This window comes from Bombus pyrosoma, linkage group LG5 (genome assembly GCF_014825855.1).
Source record: "Bombus pyrosoma isolate SC7728 linkage group LG5, ASM1482585v1, whole genome shotgun sequence".
Lineage (NCBI taxonomy): Eukaryota > Metazoa > Arthropoda > Insecta > Hymenoptera > Apidae > Bombus > Bombus pyrosoma.
Genome location: NC_057774.1, coordinates 1,864,922 through 1,887,219, shown reverse-complemented (window position 1 = coordinate 1,887,219; position 22,298 = coordinate 1,864,922). Strand labels below are relative to the sequence as shown.

At 36.6% G+C, this 22,298-nt stretch overlaps 1 protein-coding gene across 2 annotated transcripts in view; it reads right to left on the bottom strand.

The window, feature by feature from the left end:
• Positions 1-22,298, bottom strand: part of LOC122567430 (hemicentin-2-like) — a 211,163-nt gene that overhangs the window by 63,498 nt on the left and 125,367 nt on the right. For both annotated transcript variants that reach the window (XM_043725919.1, XM_043725918.1), the window contains one exon: positions 460-589. In XM_043725919.1, coding sequence (XP_043581854.1) covers positions 460-584 — 125 coding nt within the window. In that variant the 5' untranslated portion in view covers positions 585-589. The remainder of the gene's footprint in view (positions 1-459; positions 590-22,298) is intronic.

Below are 22,298 nucleotides of genomic sequence, written 5' to 3'. Positions count from 1 at the left end.
CGACCACGCCCGCAGTGCTCCCCGTTTTATTTCTTCTAGGCAATTTATATTCCCGGATTATCGGGTTTCAAGAGAATTTTAGACGTCGCATAGCCTCGCGTGATATCCTTCTAACCGTTGGCTGGTTTTTAAAGGCTTCTGATGAATTCGGGGCTTTTAATAACGATTCGGGATTACAGTGGATTTTATTAGCGGATAGGAGTACGGGAGAATTTAGTTTTCTATCGTGTTCTCTAGTTATTCAATGTTATGTTCCGTCATGTCTTTTCTATCAGTGATCATCGGTGTTTTCTGACTGTTTATAAATTGAGATTATCGCAATATTACTTTGGCATAAATATCTAATAGCAAACAAGTAATGTCCTTCCTTTTTCTGCCTTAAGGAGGAAAGAGGTTGGTTTTCGTGTTAATAGAATTTATGTATCTTTGGTTATTCAAGTAAAAGATTTAATGGCTCACCTGTAGATTGGTTCACCAGCACCTTCTTTGTACCAGAATACCATGCTGACTTCGTCGTTGTCGTTCGAACGAATATCACAAGGAAGGTGCACTTTGTTTCCTACAACCCCACTGATAGTAATCATTGGAACTGTAAGCAAAAAAGATGAAATATTTATAGTTAATTGTACTATAATAGGATAAAAATTGGATTAAAAGTGATGAAGACGATTAAACTTGAAATTTTATTATCCTCCGGCATCCTTTTACAGTAATTCGCTAACTGAAACCTTAATTAAATTAACATGAAATTAATTATAAGTTTAAACGGTTACTAACACATATTTCCTCGTAATATAATACTTGATATAATATTTAAAAAGAACGTAAAACTATATTTAAAGTTTAATTCAACAAAGGTTCCAAAGATTGAAAATACTTTAAATTATACTTTATAGAATATAATACATATTTCATTTATGGAAGATTATGCATGTATTGTATAATATAATTTAGACATTAAATAAAAATGTTAATTAATCACTATAGCGATATATGTAATGAATCCAAAAAGTGTTGAAATAAAATATTTGCTGAATGATATTGAAGCAGTAAAATATTTATTTCTATTCTATGCTTTGTCTAAACATTAATACCTATCAATATAATACGCATTATATACATTATATATTCATATTAATATAAATTGATGTTTGTAAATTTTGAAAAGAATGGAACACAAACAGAAACATGTCTCGTAAAATTTTGTAATTAATTATACTTAATTCAAATCTGCTCTTTAATTAATCATACGCAGGGATACTTGCTAACCGATTTATTCGCAACTGAACCTACATTGTAACCATTTTTCAAGGCAACATCAATCACGCTCAGAAGTGTGAGCGAACTTCTTTCGAAATCAATGAACACACCAACGCCTCGAAATATCTAATCTCGCCATTAATCAAACTAAATTAATCTCCTTTTATCAATTTGCCATGTACCTCGACAATTTTCTTTCCTCTCTTGCGTAAATGTGAACGCGCGATTCGCATCGAATTAAATGACTGTCATGGACAACGTAGCATGACAAAACTTTTCCCACGTCACATTCACGGCCAAACAATGACAAGAACTTACCGTTCTTACTAAAACGCGCAAAGGTAATCCGACGTGCGTAATAATATTTTCATCCTCTAGCTCTCGAATTTTAAAATATTTAATGCTGCATTGTGAAACAAAAAATCCTCCACCATATATGGTATTGACAACGGCCGAAAGAGTTTCTTAAAAATTATATTAATTCTCGATTCTACTATCAAAACCAGCGAGCCATCTCAAGTATGTACATTATCGTACATCCACGAGGAGAATAATTAACCGCATTCGTTTGGTAGGTGGATAGCGTAGTTTTACCAGGTAATAGAAAGCGCCCGTGAGAAGCAGAACCAAGGTGGTGCACGCAAACTACGAAGACATCCTTCGGGATTAGGTCTCATTACATGAGAATTCTGCGGTGACGTACGCGCTGACGGTTAAGGTCGTGGCTTTCCGACCGAGCTTAAGGCGGCCAAGTCGTCTTGCTGGTTGACGATGCAAGCTGCGGTTAACGGAGGTTTGATGTCCTCATCGCCTTGTCTACCCGATTAGATTTACATGTAGATGGAGTTATCGCGTTTTAACGAGCTACACGGTGACGTACATATCACGAATACCACTCCTTATTTTCCTTCTTGACTGATGCGTTTGCCATCCTTGTCAGTCGAAAATCAACGATTGCGTGGAACGTTCTCGAGGACCAATGGTCGGACAATATCATCGATCAATGACACTCTCCTACCCACTTGTTCCACAAAACAATCGTAATAGCTCACTGTTACGTGGACTTCCATCTTGGGTCACACGACGCTGATACTTCTCTACAAGTTTGGAAACATAACCGCAAAAGTCGGGAAATCGTGGGTGGAGGATAGATAGTGGATGAGTGTTCCGAGATGAACCGTTAGAAAGTTGCTCCGGCAGTTCCGACTGAATATTATTGGCCGAGTAAGTTTCTATGATGAATTCCCCGCATTGTAAGATTCGTAAATTCTGTTATCAAATTTAACTTTGCTGTTCGAAGGAAAATGGCTAATTGAGGCACTTAGAGATCATGCCGAAGACCATTTCGTTTAAGTCTTCGTATAGTTCGCGAAGTTGTGTGTACATACACTAATTTTTCAGTGAAGCAGCTTTTTTATCAGATTCTATATTTCGTTTCAATAGTATAGTACATAAATATCATTAAATGATACGAAATTTGATATACCTACACCAAATTAATTAGTATGTAAATACCATAATGAATACAGTGGTGTACAAATACTTTTTGTAACCACTATAGATTACCAATTTCCGATATGCTCGTCCTACGGCAATTTAAAAAAATTCTGTCTATGTTAATTTTGTAGTCCGTGATTCATAAATGTAGTTCTAATTTTACAAATATAATTGAATTATAAAAGTTCAAATCTTCCACCAACGCCGGTCATCCGACCAACATTTGTAAACTAAAATTCTAACGAAGAAAAATTTCACGCAACATATTATACAACAAGCGTAGTCACAATCCGACGAACTTATCGCAAACTTTATTTTTCGGCAAACACAGACTACGAAAACGTCCACAGTGACAAACACCAGGCTCGGTTATATTAGAACAATTTCATTTACCACAAGAAAAATGCTGGCTAAATTTCACGACTAGGCGTAACCATACATTTTCTTGACATCCTGATCTGGAAGAAAGAAGCCTCTAATCAGTTACAAGCTCATGAAACGTCGAGAAATGGGGAGCAATGATGGCTAAGTCGTTTCTTCTTTTTCGTCTCCTATCGTTATACGACGAATATTAACGTAGGAAACGTAATCCGGTACAACTACCATTTTTTTTTATGGCATTTAGCGAACTCCAGACGAACAATTTGCATCGTTATGCAAGTCCGCATCACGTGAGTCGTGGTAAGATTTTAATAATTGCACGTGTTTCGATCGCCGCTGTTGTGTCCGGTCGATCAGGTATCGACTATCGGCCAACGTAACTTCTCCAACCTCTGGCTAGGGTCGACTGATTTTAATTACTTTTGCGAAAGTTTAGCAACTGAAAGTGTATTTACCGTGGAAATTCGCAATTTTGTTGGGTGGTTCGTTAGTTCACTGATTGTTCTCTATTTTTCTTTATATCTGAATGATTTCAGAAGGAAGATAGCTCTATAGGTAATTTATTATATAGGGTGAGGTACGTTACGCGTTTTCGCCGAGTATTTTTATGAATATCGGTTATATCGAAAAGTTTTAGTAGACGAAGTTGAAACTTTTCATATTAAGTTGAGTTTGTAGATAAATAGTAATAAATCCAAAATAAATCAAGACTAACTTAAAGAACGACTCAACGTAGATTCATCCTATGGTGCAAAAATTCGATGTGCCATACATATTCCAATTCACCGATCTACGATAATCAGAAGATAAAACTACCGAATCGTTGAAACAGTTCTGTCAAATTTCCACCTTAGTAACGTTTCATAGTCGAATCGATTGGACTGACAAGCGAATAGTACCCTTTAGCGTGGTTAACGTTGACAAAAGCGTCAATTATCATGATCAAATAAGAGACTATTTCGAACTTGTTTCAATCGAAATTCTAGTGGTCGTCTAGTTTGCCGATTGGACAGATATGCGTGTAGCGTGCATCGTAATTGGTTTCTGTTGCCGAAGAATCCTCGAACCCCCACGTCGTTCCCGGTACGGATCGATGCCTCGACTCGTGCGGTTCATAAATAACCTTTCTACGCGGAAAACGAATCCATCAACGGGTTTGCTTCTTAACTAGCCAATTCGAGGTAACATCAAACGCAACATAAGGCTGCCGTCTTCTTCCATCCCCTCGCAGCTGCTCCGCGTTGCCAGGCCCCCGTAAATAAGTAATCTTTCCGTTTCCACGAATGCGCGAGAGGGTTTTGAATCTCGAGGATGATCGCCTTCGGGCGAGCGTGTCCAAGATACCAGCCGCGTTTATTTTCTTTTTTATCGAACGCGTAAATTTAACTGGCCTTATTTTTGCCCGACGTTTTCATTCGTTTCCGTTGCTCGCCATCGGCAAAATGAAATATAACGTTATTATTCTGGCATGCCGCGAATCCTTTCGCGATCTCCTTCCTTCCTCTTCTGCTTCTTGGTTGCGCATATCGTAAGAAGCACGTTCCTTTTCAGCGTGAAATCTTTTGATAATTTATCGACGCACGAAACAATCTTTCACATAACTCAAACGTAAATAAAGAAGCCGTATGTCAATGGCGCAAAGAATTTTTACTTCTGTTTCATGAATTTTAGCTGTCAACATGTATTCCGCGAGTTATCGACACTTTTATCGTGAGAATGTACGAAGACGCTGTGAACGGCTGTTGATTTCGGATAATTTAATCAAAGTTGGTTATGTAGAAAATTAATTAACGTGTACCTGTTACTATGGAAACTACTGAAGATAAATAATAAATAGAGTTTAGGCATAAATTCCTTTCACTTACTAAATATTATAACGAGTATTGCACTCTGCATATTTTATACATCTTCGCCCCTTAAATTTCCCATAAATGTATAAAAATCACCACTGCAATTATAAACTTTGACGATCTTGAGGATAGCCCTAAGGATGATAATGATCGATACCTTGGTAATTTAATAATCTACAGTTCGTCGATAACAGGACCATATTCCTCGATTCCATTGTAAAGTTGGAGCTAAGACAAATTGTCTCGTGTCGGGGTAATTAAGACTTGGCCTACCCTTGGGAATCGTGGAATGAAAATGTCAAAAGATTCTTAAGCCCTAGTCGTCTCCACCGTCGCGTGTAATCCAGATTTATACGGTGATAGATCTTGTTTCTGCGTTAATTATTTCCTTGAGTCGTTATTCAACATATAGGACCGTTTTACGATAGTGGCGGAACGAAGCAAAGCTATTGAGATAAACTAGCTGAGCGCCGTTCAAGTATCGTTCGTTATCTTTGCCGCGGCATAAATACGACTGTAAAGGAATAGCGTTAACAGGAAAGGGTGAAAATGTCGAGGTTCGTAGTCGTAAAGTAATAACAAGAGTAATTTGTTCTTGGTTCCACGTACATTTTCCCTCTCTGTAAGGGATTAACGTTATCGAATTAGTAGTAGAATGTACTTGAAATTTTGTAACACGACATTGACGAACTTGACGATTCTCACGATCAAATGGTCTGCGACTGTTTTGATATTTGATTAACTTTCTTTTCGTGAACATAATATGAATTAACAATTATTTCTATATCGAAATAAAAAATTCAAATGTTACAATGCCTTTTGTAAGCAAATCTAATTATCTGGAAGAAGAATTTTTTTCCCATTCAATTACATAAATAGCACTATCTTCTTTATAAAATAGAGATATAACATGTAGAGGGTGGAGAAAATAAAACTGAACGTACTCGTCCGAAAGAGGACTGTTATTAATTATTCAGAATGTTATGTCACAGTGCAATTTACTATCGGCTAAATCGTTTAACTAGATTCGACCGACAGATGACACTAGATTGGCTGATTGTTTATTAAATGCTGTCAAATTATTGATGCTAATAAGCCATGGTTTGCCGAGCACGCGTTCGAACGATGCCAAATAAGCGACGGTGGATGTCGAAAATATCTGGCAATGACGCATATGGGTAACTATATGACGCCCACCAATCAAAATTATTGTAATATTCGAACGCGGCCGTGACTCGGAAACGTCGGCTCTGTCCATAAGTACCTAATGAATCGAGAATTTATGTTAAAGCATTTTAATGGTGTTGGTAACAGTTTCTCGTTTCACAATAAGTTGAATGACATACATGCAACGTTGCATGAATTAATTAGATACGATGCTTCGGTTTTATTAATTTCGATAAATTTATACATGCATCGTGTATGTTCATGTATGTCAATTAAATATGTACATTCGATGCTATTCTATCTTTATAATTTGCTTGAAATTCTCATTACGTGTTAGTGCATTCTTCTAAAATTCCAGGATGCAGGGACCAGCCGAATAACATGTAAGAGTATAAATAGTGTTTCATATTGATGTACCTATTCAGAAATCTGAAGTATATTTAATATTTTGGTAATTATATACTTAAAACTTGTACTTTATTATGACAAAATACTACTCGACTTACTTTAACAATAAAATCCGGAAAGGATGCACTTGGAGTAAAAGATCCTCAAAAGGTGAAAAGTTACATAGATGTACCTTTCCGTCAATAAGCGAGTGAAGATACAAAGAGTGTCATCTCTCTTTGAATAATCTTGTCATCCGACTTCCGAGCAATCGAAATCCCTTTCAAACGAATAAACACGGGTGAAACAAATTACACGAGGATAAAGAAAAACACGAGAAAATATGGCGTTCTTGGCCAGTTTCTTAATGTCCTCCTTTGTAGCGGAGAAATGAAGGGAGACTATTAAAATGGTGCTGGTCTGTCGAAGAAAAATTCTCCTGGCAGCGGAGACGACTTCTCTGTTAAGTCCAGATGTATTGTAGACCGCAATGTAGTAGGTAGATTAATGGTTTTTACCGGTGCTCCACCGGAGCTTTTTATAGCAAAAGGTGGCCCTGCTCGGGATAGAGTGGCGCGACCGGCACATTCGGGTTCCGCTCAGCCAGTAAAACTTGTAATTACTGTAAATCGCGATGTAATTGCCGTAGTAATTACCGTGGAGCAAAGTAGGCGCCGGCTCGCGTAAATAAAGCTGTGCTTGCGAGCTTACCCGCAACCCCCGTAAATTTCAATCGTGAATGTTTCATTTGTTATGGAACCACTTTTAATCGCCCGCCCTGTTCTCTCAGTTCTATTAACTCCTCTGTACGATGGATATCGTTTTTCCCAGTTACCAATCTTATTTTTTCTCTTTAATTCCGCTAATAACAAAGATCGTTTCCAGTCCTTTCGGGATACCGTGTTGCGGTAAGCGTTATGACTTCCTTTTTTTAGAGGTTTCGTACGTACCGTTTATTTATATGCCGGGTTGTTCGTTCGTGTATGTTAATGTTTCTATAAGTGTCTGATTTAATAAGAAATTTATTCGGTTTATTAAGGACTTGTTATATTTTTGTAAAAATTGCTGTTACGAAATATATTGAAAACGCAGCTTTGCTTTTTTTTCTTAATTCTATAGAATATTTAGATATTCCGAATATTTGTATTTGGAATGAATTATTCAACTTAAGTTACGGGATTCACATATAGTTACTTTCCATGAATTTCTGGCTGGATATCTCGTGAACTTCAGGGACACCCTATGCGGACGCAGTTGTCGCGATTTTATGGATTCCCTTTGACGATCCCCACCCAGAAATGAGATTATGTATATCTCCGATTTACTTTGCTAACTACGCAAAGCCGATTTATCAGCGAGCTGTGACTACCAGGTCGCGTGTTTTTCTCTTTTACAATCGATTCGAGAAGTACCGTCTACCTAATTATCGGTGCTGCTTTAAAGTTAGGAAATACTTTCAAACGTGCGGCCACCACCAGCTTGCATTGCAAATTCGTTTAGGATCACGACTAGAGGTACGTGCACCGACATTTCCGTTCCTTTCAGTTCCAGAGGAGAAGTAGAAATTATTCCTTTTTTACAGGGAAATCTTGAGAAACCCAACCGGTATCTCGTTGAAGTAAATTACGTTTCCAAAAGACGAGTTCGTCGTACACTCTGATTAATTTCAAGTGAGATCGTTAAATGACTTTATATGTTGATAATATTCCATCCCTATCACAGGTAATGTTATGTCAAAGAAATTTTTCTAAAACTTTGAATAGATGGAGAAAATAAATCAAATATCAGAAATTCTAAGAGATACACTATATATATGTTGAGGCTTTTAAAGCATCGGATAATTTAATTAGTTTCACTGCTGTAGTTATAAATATTTAGCCCTTGCTAACATTAATCATTTGTAAATTATTTTACGTAAAATTAATAAATTTAAACGTTTGTAATACCAGTGTTTAATACAAAATTGTTTAAGTATTTAATGACCAATTATATGTACTTTAATAAATAATATGTTACAGGATTTAATTGCTTTCCACTCGTTATTATCCACTAATTAGTGTAAGTGTTGCTCCAATATAAATGATTGAATTAATAATAACTTTATTTCCAATTAATTTTCTATCAGGCTAATAACCCCGCGTTATATTATTTTCATCAACCAAATAATCAAAAGATGATTAATGGAAATATATTAATTGAAAAGAGTAAGATTAATACTACAATCCCCTTTTCAAATATTATGCCACCTACTCGTACATATGTGTATGTAACATACTAGAAAAATATTAAACACAGGGGAGTTCCCTAATGCCAGACGGCACATAATTCCGGGCATTAACTATATTGGTAACATTTGAAACGCGACCGAGCCGTTATTCCATGTAGAACATAGAGGAGCAAATGGAACAAATAACGAGTACTTTTCAAAACGGTCCAGTCGCATGTGCACATCTAACGAGATTCATTGATTATGGTGTTTGACAAGAATCTGGTGCATCCTATAAATTATAGCCTATTATATTTACCAAATTTCGTGGCTAAAAGACGCGTGAGTTGCTTAGTTACATCTTTTGGGAAGTGCTTTTTAAATTATCTTTGTATGTTGTGCATACATTGCACTGGTTTTTGCAAACAAAATATTTTCGATGGGTTTACTGTCTCATAGTTCCGAATAAAACATTTTCTGTCATCAGCGGGCAGAACAAATCTCAATTTTCTTTGCTTCTATTCGTATTATTATTTATTATTTTGGTCTTATCGGTACATACATCTAAACAACACGAATAACAAGAAAAAAAGATTCAATAAATATTTCACTGCAGGAAATGAGGGATCGTGAAACTATCATCGATATTTTTTATATGAATATTATTTTATATAATCCATACAGTTCACGCGCGTACATAAACTTCGAAACAACACGAGCCCTTACTCCAGGGACCAATAAAGGGACGCGAAGAAAGAGGAAAACTAAAAAAGAAGAAAAAGAAAAACGTGGAATAGCGGGATAAAAACATCCGTCTATTATACCCCGTTGGCCGCTTTATTCACGAGAAGCGTATTCGGAAACGATTTCCCCTATTCACGCAGGGTTATCAATAAAGAAAGGCCGAATTTCCCGTAGAAACGGCAAAAGGCGGCCAGGCTGAATACTCAAAGCTGCTCTTTACGACGTTCTACAGTCGCATCACGATCCTCGACTCAGTTTCCTCTGCCGAGTAACAGCTTTCGTACAGTAACGGAACAGTTTCTGTAGCGAAGCTTTACAGTTCTCTAGTTCCGCCGGAGACATTAATCTCCCTTATGAGTTACGACGTGTGCGCGCCACCGGTACACGCACACACACACACCCACATCTTTCTCGAGATCCAAGCATTTTCGGCACGCACGCGTTCGATATTTATACAAGTATATATTTATACGCGTGACGTAAGGATTTCGTAATCGCTATGATGGATAGTATCGAGGAAGCACGAGCCATAAAACGGCACGTGCTACGCGAAACAGAGAACACGACGAGAAGAAGAAGGAAGGAACGAGAGAAAAGGACAAAAAGTAAAGAAATTAATCGTAGGTGCAGGGGTGGAGTGAAATAAAAACGAGCCCCCGTGTGTCAACGCTGCTCCTTTTCCCTCCATCGACACGTAAGTCGAGTCGTTTTACAGGGCGTCGTAATTCACGCTTTACGAGCGGCCTGCGCTCGCTGCTCGCTTGCCCTCTCACACCCGTCCGTCCTGTTCTCGTGCCCAGGACGTTTTATCGAATTTAATTAAGTCGCCGCGCGTCTCCGGATTCCTCTGATTCCTGAGCGTTAGCACGAAAGTTGCCGTGGTGAAGTTAGCTAAATTACGCGAGCGCAACTTACGTTCTCCGCCGAAAACTTTCAAGGGAAACTCGCGAACGTGTGAACCAGGACTACCGTGAAACGCGATGCTGCGTGTCGTGTGATGCAGGCACATAACGTGATCATGCAGAGATTCTTCTGGCAGAGGAACGTTGGATACTTTGTTCCTCCAGAGAAATCTCCTTTCTAGTTCCAGCAATCAATAGACCAGTGATGGCGCGAGTGATATGGTAATTGAAAACGATTCTATGAGATTCTATGAGAATTGTATGCAGTTTGATAGCGACAATGAAGTAAATTTCTGACATATTGAATTGTGGAATAGAGTTTCGTTTTTGTAGACGCTGCTCGCGAGTATAGTCGTCGGGGTTTGTCATTTTGCTTACTATTGTTAGGCAAATGGTTTGCTCGCGTTTTTCATCGATAGGATTTCCACCAATCACCTGGAAATCCTCGCTCGTTTCTTTCAGATATACGGAGCATATCGAAATTGTACGGCATTTTAAGTGGACAAACACTTTTTATTAAATTAAGCGCTAACGTTTTTTTTGATATATCTCTTATACATTTAAAGTAACGAATCTTGAAGATTCGAGACTCTAAGAACTATTAAATGTAGAAAAATAAGAAAACTTCTTTGTTTCGCTGATAGAAAACTCGAAATAAATAAACAAACGTTAAATAAGATGTACACATTGTCCAGTCAAAAAAGTTTCATGTTCATCGATCAAAGCCAAATTGGATACAAACTTTTCTCCATAAATCGTAATATTTTCACTTGAATACCCTGCTGTGTCGCTCACACTTGTTTGCAAGATGTACCGATTTTCTTTTATGGACCGATAAAAAGTTCGATGATGAAACCCATCGAACCTCGTCCTTTCCTTTACAGCCTTCCGTTTCTCTGCTTTTTACGACTGACAGCTTTCGCAGAGTAGAGTAGCGGGTAGCGGTTAGCCTTTACACCACTTTGATGCCGCTAAGAACACCTAAGAAAGAGAACTATTTTTTATCGTACCTCGACGATTTGCACACATACAAGAAGAATTTATGGAAAGCATAGAAACAAGGAATAACGCAATGAAAGATCTAATAATGCAAATGTCAAAATGCACGAAGAGAAATATACGTATAGTAGTGAGAATACAATAAGAAAGAGAAAACGTATAACGAGAAAATGATTCAGTCGCGTTATTTATCGTTCGAAAGATTTTTATTATAATCTTATTATATAATTATAGAACACACGATATAGATTCCTTTTATCTTACGATTCGAAACGGAATAATAATTCTAAAGTTTGTAACAAGTTCTAAGTTGCGAATACTTTACTCGAAAAGAAATAGAATATTCGAGTAGCTTTGGAAAATTTGTTTAGACCAAAGTAATTTACAGGTTTAGAATCTTTTTCTCGTTCGTGATAAAATTTAAATTTAGCGTTGAAAGGACGACGACAAATTGGGGACACAAGGATGCTCTGGGTTCCGCACAGTTTGCAACACTAACGGCCGAAGTTGGTAGAAGCGTAACTGTCGCCGCTTTTACGATCAAGTGATTTCAAACATCGATACTATTCGATGCGCTGTTTTGGAACGGAAGCGTTGTATTGTTCACGATATAAAAGAGAATAGAAAGACTGGAAATTGTTTGAGGGCTGAAACCTGTACCTAAATCGGGAAAAAACTAGAACGTATTATTTCATAGAAAAGATAAATGATATTCCCCATATGAATCATTTTTATAGAAATACCAATGCTTCATCGTTTTATTTTTCCTGTAAAAATTACATCTTAATTAAATCTTATTTATGAGTGTCAATATTCGATTCTTATATTCATTTTAGTTTCATTTCAAAGTACTTCTCTTTTACCATAACGCGATACGTTATAAATTATTCTTATCATAATCGTGCATGATCTACCGAAGTTTGTCGTATAGTCACGATTATGTGGTTCACACTGATATGCTACTCCATAATTATTATCGACGCTCGTTGACTCGTGGCCGAAGATTATGTCGGATAATTGTTTGCGAATAAGACCATCTTCCACGCGATAAATGATTACTTCGAGCTTGATATATAGTTTCGTCGCTGTGCGTGCCATGATTTATCGATCAACGACGATCTCCGATCCGCAGCATCTTTCTTTCTTGCTCGCGAGAAAAAGAAATCTCGTGACAGGTATTCGTAATTAAAAATATCAAACGTAGCGCAATTATCAACAGGTCTGGAGTTTTGGAGTTATCGAGGGCCAGAAGGAAAATCGAAATCAGTTCGTTGGTAGTAGAAGAGTTATGGCTAATAATTATGGGTCCATGCAAACAAAGATGATCGTGGTTAGGTCGAGACCTGACTAAGGCTCAATGGAGATGAGCGATACCACCTGATTGCGTTTCGTACAAGCGATGAAAGATACAGTAGCATAGCACAGGAAAATGATCAAAAAAGAATTTCACCCAATTCCCGATTTTTTCTAATTCCAAATACTTCAAAATTGTGCTAACAACATATGCATTGAGTGTAAATGTTCTTTACAACCGTACAGGCATTATATTACATTGCATTATATACATACATTATATACATCCGTATAGGCATATATATAGAATTTAAGAGAAATAGCATGTACACATAAATAACATCAAGGTTCTAAACATATGTATGCTATTTAATTTGTAACAGCATTGTAATAAAGATGGTATTACTAAGTACCTTTAGAACATACAGAGTTGATCGGCACAGGTCCGACAATTAATTCTATCGATGAAGAATACAATTTTTTTCTTATATGCTATGAGATGTTCGATATGGCTTTTCTTCGTTAGAATGTCAAATCACGCAGTGCCATCGCTACGGGATAGCAATAACTCAAAAGTATTATTATACGACTGCGTCGAGTCTGACTACTATTCATAGCGTTCGATTTTTTCACGCAGTATATATATATATGTATGCATGTATGTATGTATGCACCCGTGGCTGATTCATCTCGGTGCGTGGTCGGTTACCAAACACTTTCCCGCCGATTAGGTTTCTTTCGCCTGTATGAAAATTGCGCTTTGATCGTGAAAGTAGACGCGAGAGGCGACTCGCGCGGAAATTGCAGGGGAGATTCTCCTCGGGGGAAAAAAGTGATTTAATGAAGGCTTCACGAGCATAATACGCGGCGCTGCGGCGCGACGCGCCGTTCCACTGCATGATGGAAAAGTCGAACGTTGAACCAGGGAAACGGATAACGTGGCTCCCTTACTCGTTTATTTAACTTCACTGCTTACTTAGCTCTGATTTTTCTCGTTAACACTTTCACATTCTCTTGGAAAAAGTATCTCTTCAAGAAACATTGTCTCGTCTCTGGTACAGTTATACGCGTCTATTCGATGAAGCAATTTAATTTTGGGACGATATTGTTTTACAACTATCCGGTTTCTTTCATTGTAACGTTTTTGTTGACGTTTCTGTATTGGGAAAAACAGCTGCTGGAATCGAACGATCATTTATCTAATTTAAGGGTATGCTGGTATTCGAATGGATCAATTAAATATTAATGGTTGAAAGAGAATTAATATGAACCTATCTTCCCTCTCTGAAGTAGATAAATTAAGTGTTGTTTGAGAGTGTGTGCTGTACAAAATTTTCAGGAAGAAAAATAATCTTTATTGTTAGAATATTATCTGTCGTAAATGATATCAATGCGACGTACCTAGTCTTCTAAGTCGTTAAAATCGTTCGACCCTTTATACCATTCAGATAATTATACGAGCATTGGAAACGTGGTAATCGAGTGGCGCTATATAACGCGAAATTACCTTTAAAACCTGCTGGATTATCGATCAAAATCTTGATGGGATATCACGGCTCTTCGATTCACTAGGAAACTCTTGGGATATTCACGGCGTTGAATGAAATTAAGTTTGTAAAGACTGTAATACCGGTGAAGTTGCTTTGGTATTTTGAGGTTTTACGATTTAAATTTTCATTGAGATTTTGTGATTGACTTCCATTTACGAAACATATTCGACGAAGTAATCTCTGATCGGTATATAATTTTTTCCTTATTAAAATATTTAAAAATAGATTGCAAACATTTTTTTCGTTGTATCATATCTTACATTTTTTAACAAGCATCCCTCAGATTAATGAAAGCGCGATATAAACGTGATATGGATCTAAAGCCTGCGATATCAATAACGAAGTCATATTGTAACGAAATCGTTGTTTTTATTATCGAACGTGCTATTGGTCAAATAACAAAACGAATGTTTTCACAAATTTCCAGCATAATCGCAGAAAAATAAAAATATCAATCAAAAGAGGGAAAATTCAGATTATTAGGTATCTAAAATGTAATTTAGTCGTGTATTGTGGTAGACGAATATATTCGTCGTACTATCATAATAAAATTAATTGTTTATTGCAGAAACAATTATTGTTTAGGGCAAAATGATGAAACGCATCTGAATGAAATCAAACAGAATGAATAATGTAGTAAAATGTAAATTGGAGAAAAATTGAGGACAACAGCCTATCAATTTCACGATGCACGAGTGACTTGGCTAAATTTGCGTATCAATAATAACAATGGAAAAAATAATTATCGAAAATTTTTGTCGCGATGGAATATTATTTTTGTTTATTTCGTGTCGTATTATTTGCTCGAATACGTCTATTTCACAGGTTTCATGCTTTTGATGATGTTAAAGTGTACAAACAAAATGGTAAAGTATTGAAAATAACTTTTAATAAATGTGAAAAATATCGTAATATATTACAATATAATTTCCATTATTAATAATTATATAGTGGCATTTAAAAATTATATTGAACATTACGTTGAAGACACTACAATTTTTAAATTCAATAAATACATATTTTTGAATCTACAATTTTAATATTAACTTATAATATAAACTCTCTTAAACGCCGTAAGAGAGTAATTAAATAGTATGTTTTTGTAGTATATTATGCTTGGATCAATATCAACTAAATCGATTGATTATTCTGCGTAAAGTTCAGAGTTCAAAAATAACTCGAATTTGTCCTCTCATAATTTTTTCACTTTACATTAAAACAAGTCACTAATTGCAAGCTGCAAACATTATGATTTCATCATTTCATTATCGTATTTTCTCAAGCAACAATCTCCCTTTCTATCAACTTTTTCTTTATAAATTAGATACGATACTCTCGATGAAAACGACACAGCAAACCTAATATCGCATCGAATATATAACGAGAGCCTAATATTTTACTTTGGTAATACAAGGACAACCAACTTTCACCCTCGTCCCCTTTACAAACTCATGTAAAACGTGGTCCGTCACAGGTAGCCACCCTTTTATCAAAGATTCAGTAACCTGTTAAACGAGCATCCAACACGGTCCGCTTTCAGGCTTGCCGCAGTTTCGATTTTTGTTTCCATTTCTCGTAGACACCGACCGGGTATGTGCCCAGAACCGTGAAAGCCGTGTGCAGAATAGCATTTGGTGTCTACTCTGGCAGGTTTTAACGGCTTGGTCCCGTATGCCAGACGCGTGCCAACTTCACATCCCCCCACCCTCGCATCTTTTCGTCTGTCTGCGCGTTTATCTTTCACCCTGAAAAAGAAGAAGCAGAGGGAGCAGCCAGCTACTATTTTCCCTCTGCAAGCATCCTCCATCTTGCCTTCAACCCCTTCGAATAATTCCACGTCGGGTGTCTTGGCTAAGTAGCTGGTAGCCGAAGGGTTTGACCGATTTCGAACTTGTTTCCTTATTTTATGGTCGTTAATTATTAAAATTGTATTTCACAAAATTAAAAACATGCAAAATCCTAGAATGCTCGATATAGATAATATAAAAATGATATTTCGTTAATGTTACATTATACTGCAAAGCTTCATTGCGTATGATATAGTTAAAAAAGATTCGATATTTATAGCTAGAGAATTCTAAAGTATTAAATACAGATTCCAGCAAAATAGTGCAACTTTATATACTTCTCTAGTTATGAATTTACGAATTGAGATGTTTGTACGGTAGATCTTTGTTGTTTGTTAGCGCTGACCGTGTAAGGAGATTGAAAGGAGAAGTTTGATACAGCTCCTAGTTGCATCGTATCTCATACTTAGCTTCCTTCTTATAACACGCTGTCATATCGATGATCATAATGTTTTACAAATTCTTTCAAGTTGTTTCAAAGCTAGAATTGCTTTTTCTTCTGAAACTGATAGCAATAAGTAAGATTATTATTAATTTTATTAGAAATTTTAATATCACGATTCTGTTATTCGTTTCTTTATTTAGTTGCGAGATTTGAGCAGAATTTACTAATTGTATAAAACTCGGAAATCCTTCCTTTTTCCAGAAATTCCAATTTTCAAGTTCACTTCTAAAACGATTCGTTAACAAGAAACATGTTGCGATCCAATCTTTCGAAGAATTTCATAAAAAATTTCAATTTCTCTTTTTTATCACTGTTATATTATTTGTAAAGAAATTTCAATTCAACACGCATAGTAATTTATAGCAGAAAATATAATCCAGTTTCAAATCTGCCTATTAAAATATTTTTTCTTTTTATGAGAGGAAATATTCGAACAACGTACGCGAGGACAAACAGTGTGCTCCGAAATTGTAATTTTGATGCGTTTGAAGGATAGCAGTCTATCTCAGGATCAAATTTGCGTAGGACAAATAGCGCTTATATCAAATACATAACGGCGATAGAAAGGACCGCTGCATCGGTTCGAAGCCACGATGACTCTCGAACGATTTTCAGCAGGAAAATCTCTCTTCCACCTCCGTCCATGCCTCCAAGGAAGTAGAGACTCCGGTTCCTGTAGGATTTCCGGGGACAAGCGTCCTTTTACTCCGAGGAAAATCAAGAATATATGCCGCAGGTCAGACTAGGATGCTTACAATGAGAAATTGCATATTTCGTTGTCCTCGAATTGTCAAACAGAAACCGTTCGAATAAAAACCGATTTCTATTCTTCTCGTTTTGACGCTCATGACCTTTGACTTTCCAAGTAGCGACGTTTCGATACGATACACCGCATTATATTTTCTATTGCTTTTATTCGCATATGTAAATAAAGCAATTTAAGAAAACTATGAATAGTCGATCTTCCTTTTACGTAGGATGCTAGAAGACAAAACTAAACAATATACTCTCTTTACGAAACCATCCGAAGAAATGGGTCCTCTTTATCGCAATTAACGAAACCAATTTTTCTCGCATGTTGAGTAAGAATTCGCTTACGAAAATCTGTGTATCTTGGAAAATAGTAGCAGCATGCAGCGTTTTACGATTTGTTTCTCACATTTTCTTTCAATTGGAACGAACTTAACGAATCCTAAAGACATTATCGTGCAACAGCTTTCGATTAATCGAATTTCTTTTCGCACTGCTGGCTGACGTTATCGAAAATCGGCATAATTTCTTTTTGATCACCTTTAACATTAATTCTAATCCATGTTTCCAGCATATTATGGTAAATCAGTACAAAGTATACACAGAGCACATTCGTATCCGATTGCTTTTTCGTTTTCGTTGAAAGACGTCTGGGATCAAAGGGTAAGGCCACGGACTCTTGGGAAACCGTCGATCTTCTAGACATCTCTCTTTCATACTTGCACCATCCGCAATACTCGTTTTACCGCAATACTCAATTGAACTTGAACAAGTTCTATCGCTGCTTCTTCGAACATTCATCAAGCGCTCTTTCGACAAATCAACGAACATTTGAGACGTAGTTACACGATGCATCCAAGTTTTAAAGTAGTAAAATCTTAGCTTTCCTAGTTGCATCGTTTCTCATACCTAGCTGTCATATCGATGATCGTTATATTAGGTTGTCCGAAAAGTTTCTTTCGTTTCATAAAGTGATAACAAAAGGTGTGAACAATTTCTGTTTTATTATTATTTTATTGAATTACGTATGATCCATTTCGTTATATTTCTATTATTATGTTCGTGCATAATTCAATAAACTAATATAAAACAAAAGATATTGTGCATCTATTATTTCCTTATAAAACGAAATGAACTTTTCGGACAACCTAATATATGTATATTATATATGTCGGGGATGGAAGGACACTGGAGCCTCCCGTTTGGAACTATGGGAAAAATCCTGTAATATTGTAATCTAGATTCTACTATAGCCGTAATTAAACAATTGTCATTCAATCCGATTGTATTTGTTCGAGACTTGTGATAGTGGGATTGGGTTCGAGGTGACACAACTGGTTACCGAACGTAGCCGCGGTCACGAGATGGACATTTTTCCTCGGAGATGTCAATATAATGGGACACACGTTGTATTAACAATCAAACTCCAAGCAAAGATTGCCTAGCAACGGCGATTGGAGCCTTCTCGAAGCTTCGGACCAGTATATAACAAACAAACGCAATCGTCAAGGCAGGAAAGAATTCCATCAGTCTATTATTCGTGCGATCGCCTTGGAGAGTTACACATTGAGCAGTATATATAGAGCGTCCCATTAAACGTGTTGTGTGTTAAAGTATTTTACGTTTAATACAGAGTTATCCTGTTGACCGTGGATTCGTTATCGAACCTGGAATCATTGTCACTAGCGTCTCGAGTATCTAATTACCACGGTTACTTGTCGATATCTGTAACAATCGTGTTTGCATTAGTCAATATCTTCTCTATTGCATAACGACAAAGTCTAACCATAACGAAGATTCGCTTCACGCCCTTTAACCCCAACCCTAAACATAATGCGAATCCGACATATATATATATTATCATAAATCATTAACAGATTTCAAAAAAGGCTATTAAAATATTTCTGCCTGTTTAAATGCTCTGTATAAATAGTTTTTTTTTAACTATGTCAGCTGTTATAACGTTCATACAGCTAATTATTATATAAAAAGAATTTTAATAAAATATATTCCACGCTTGCTACTAAAGCGATATGTACAAATGGACAAATGTTGAAGACAGTTATTTCTATACAGAATTAGTTGCCTTAATTCAGAAATAAAATTTATTTTAGTGTTTGCGTTTGGTATAACACGGAATTCATATTACGCGGAACGTGTTTCTTGCGTTATAGGGAGTCCCACTTTAATTGCATTAATATTTCATCAATTCTGTCCCTTTTAAAATATTCTCGGTATCAATCGAAAAGCATACAGCAGAGATATTAACGCATCGGCAATATCGGTAAAAAAAAAGAGGGAATTATTGCGTATGGCAGGGTCTCGTCAATAATATGTGCCAATAATGACATATAATATTTCTCGCTGATGCATTATTACAATATACAGATAGACATTGGCCGTGCAATTAAATTTCATTCACCGATCGTTCGACCAGTTTTTGTCGTTTCGTTGAAACGTCACGCAATCGTATGTCCATTACAGGGAATAAAGTTCCACGAACGGAATCATGGGTACATGCATGAAAATATGGTCGATGTACAAATTTTAAAATTGCGTAGCAATAAATTTTTCCGGTCGCATGTTCCGAACAAATTCTCCGACGGATATTCTGTGACGCACGAAACTGCTGCAACGTTTTATCCAGTCTAAAATTGCCTTTTATTGCGAAAATAGGATGGCTGGAATGTCTTTTCAAGGCGAGAATATAACTCTGATCAACATGATTCACACACACGATGTTAAAATATTTGAAGACCAGGTTTATGATGCGCGCGATTAAAATACCATTAACTTTGTAATCAGGGTTCAGGCAAGTCGCTTATTACTGTATATTTCGTAAATGTATGTGTTTTTTCAGTGCTTTAAATTTACTATGTAAGAACTTTTTATACCAGCTAATGTGAAACCACATAACCCTGCACGAGATTTTTCCTTTTGTTTTTTTTTTTTTTTTGAGACTAATAAAAAGAAAAAAACCGTATATTTCATACTTTACTTCTATCATTCGATAACTTTATGGACAATTCTCGAATAAGTTTTCTCGCTTAATCGTCACGAGAGTCTGACCAGTCTATAATGTCAGAGTTCTTGCAGCGATCATCAAAGGTATTTTATTTGAAGATCATGCTTGAAAATCGAGAATTATGTGACGTTTTTCAAAGCAGACTTCGGTTCATCAAGGATTTCCATCCTCGTCTGCTTCAAAGATCGAGTTACCTAATTAATGACCCTTTTATCTCTCGGCGTAGCCTTCTTCGCCCTCGTTGATTACTCTTTGATCGGGCGCGTGAAAAGCGACTTTGTGAGAAAATTTTTAAACAGACGAATTTTCACCGGTGGTCTGATTTCAAGTATTATGTATAATATGAGTCTAGAAGAAAAATTGCGAAACAAAATGTCCATTTAGTAGAAGCTGACGCTTGCGAATGATCAAGCAAGTAATTTTCTTATAGGAAAATGCAATTTGCTCGAAAATGATGCAAAGAACGTACACAAGGATTAAAGTTACGTGGAAAGAACTTGCAATTATTGAAAGATAATTTTCACAAGTATCCTTAACCGTTGCGCTTAAAGCGTTACGCTAAAATAGCGTGAAGAAAATTACTTAGAATTGAACGACGTCTAGCATCGATCAAAGTCGTGACGAGTTGTGCGAAGAAAAGTTCAAACGAAATCGACGCCATGAAAAACTGGCGAGAAAGGCAAAGGGGAAAGAAAGGAAAGATTCGTCGGAACGGAAACCGCGAAGTTGGGGGGGAAAAAGTACGACAGCAGCAAAGAGAAAAAGAACAGCAAAAAGCGGATGAGATAAAGGTGAAAAGAAAAGGCTAACGCGAAGCTGCCAACCGTGGAGAACCTTGATACTTTCGCGATCGATAAAAAATAGTATTACGTCTCTTTGTTTATAGAACTTGAGAATCGTTGATAAAATACTTGCCTCTTTTCATAAAACACAAACCTTTGACAAGCGGTTGCATTTTTTGTTCCGCGTTTTATCTTAAAACAGAACAGTTAAGAGAAGAGATATTGTTACTATTGTTTTCGCTTATGCAATATTTAGTGGTCTTTGTTTTTTAAAGCTTTTCCTTTCACAAAGATATTTAGTAGCTTGTCTTATCTTCAGTTCTCTTTAAAGATAAAGCATTCAGAAATTTATAATTACAAGAAAAATGCAATCCTATAGAAAGTATAGGATATTCTAAATCCCGTCAATTTATTTAAATAATATAATAAGTGAGTAATAATAACAATAATAAGTGAGTAAAGGTCTTTAAGAATTCCATTTGTATCAAGGATAAATGTTCAATTAATATGAAAAGCAATTTTCTATTATTTTTTCACGAGTATATTAAGAAGCTAAATTACTTCAGATAACTTGAAATAATACGATATAGAAAAAATTAGTACAGAAAGGTAGGTAAAATCATAAAATGTCACTATTACTCATAAATTTAGTCGATTAAACTAATCGTCGTCTGATGAAGCAATTTCATCACTCTCATCCCTTTTCTCACCAGACGGATCACTTAGCAAACTAACGAAGCAAACCGCGAGAACATAAAACACGCAAGAGAAACCGAAGAATAATCAACGACAAACACCGGCACGACGAAACGAGCGCTGCTTCGTAAACGAAGAAAGCTCGGGAGAAAGGAAGAGCTAAGCGACAGAGCAGGAGACAGAAGCTACGAAACAAAGCAAGTAAAGACCACTTTTAGAAAAAGTAGAAAAAAAAGAGGGGAAAAAAGGAAGACGAAGCAGAGTAAAGGCAAACGAGGAAGGAGGAAAGTTAAACGAGCAGAGGAAGAGCTAAATAGCCCGTTACCGTCGGTCGTGTGTAACTTCCGGGGCTTGACTTACTCCTCTATTAGTCGGCGAGCCGGCAGCTCTCCGTCTCGAAACTTCGTTTTAATACGCTCGCATCGAAGAACGACGGGAGAGGAAAGGAAAAGCGGCGTCTCTCCGCAATGGAACATACCAACGAGCGTACAACCTTAAGCCTCCTCGGTTTGCTCTA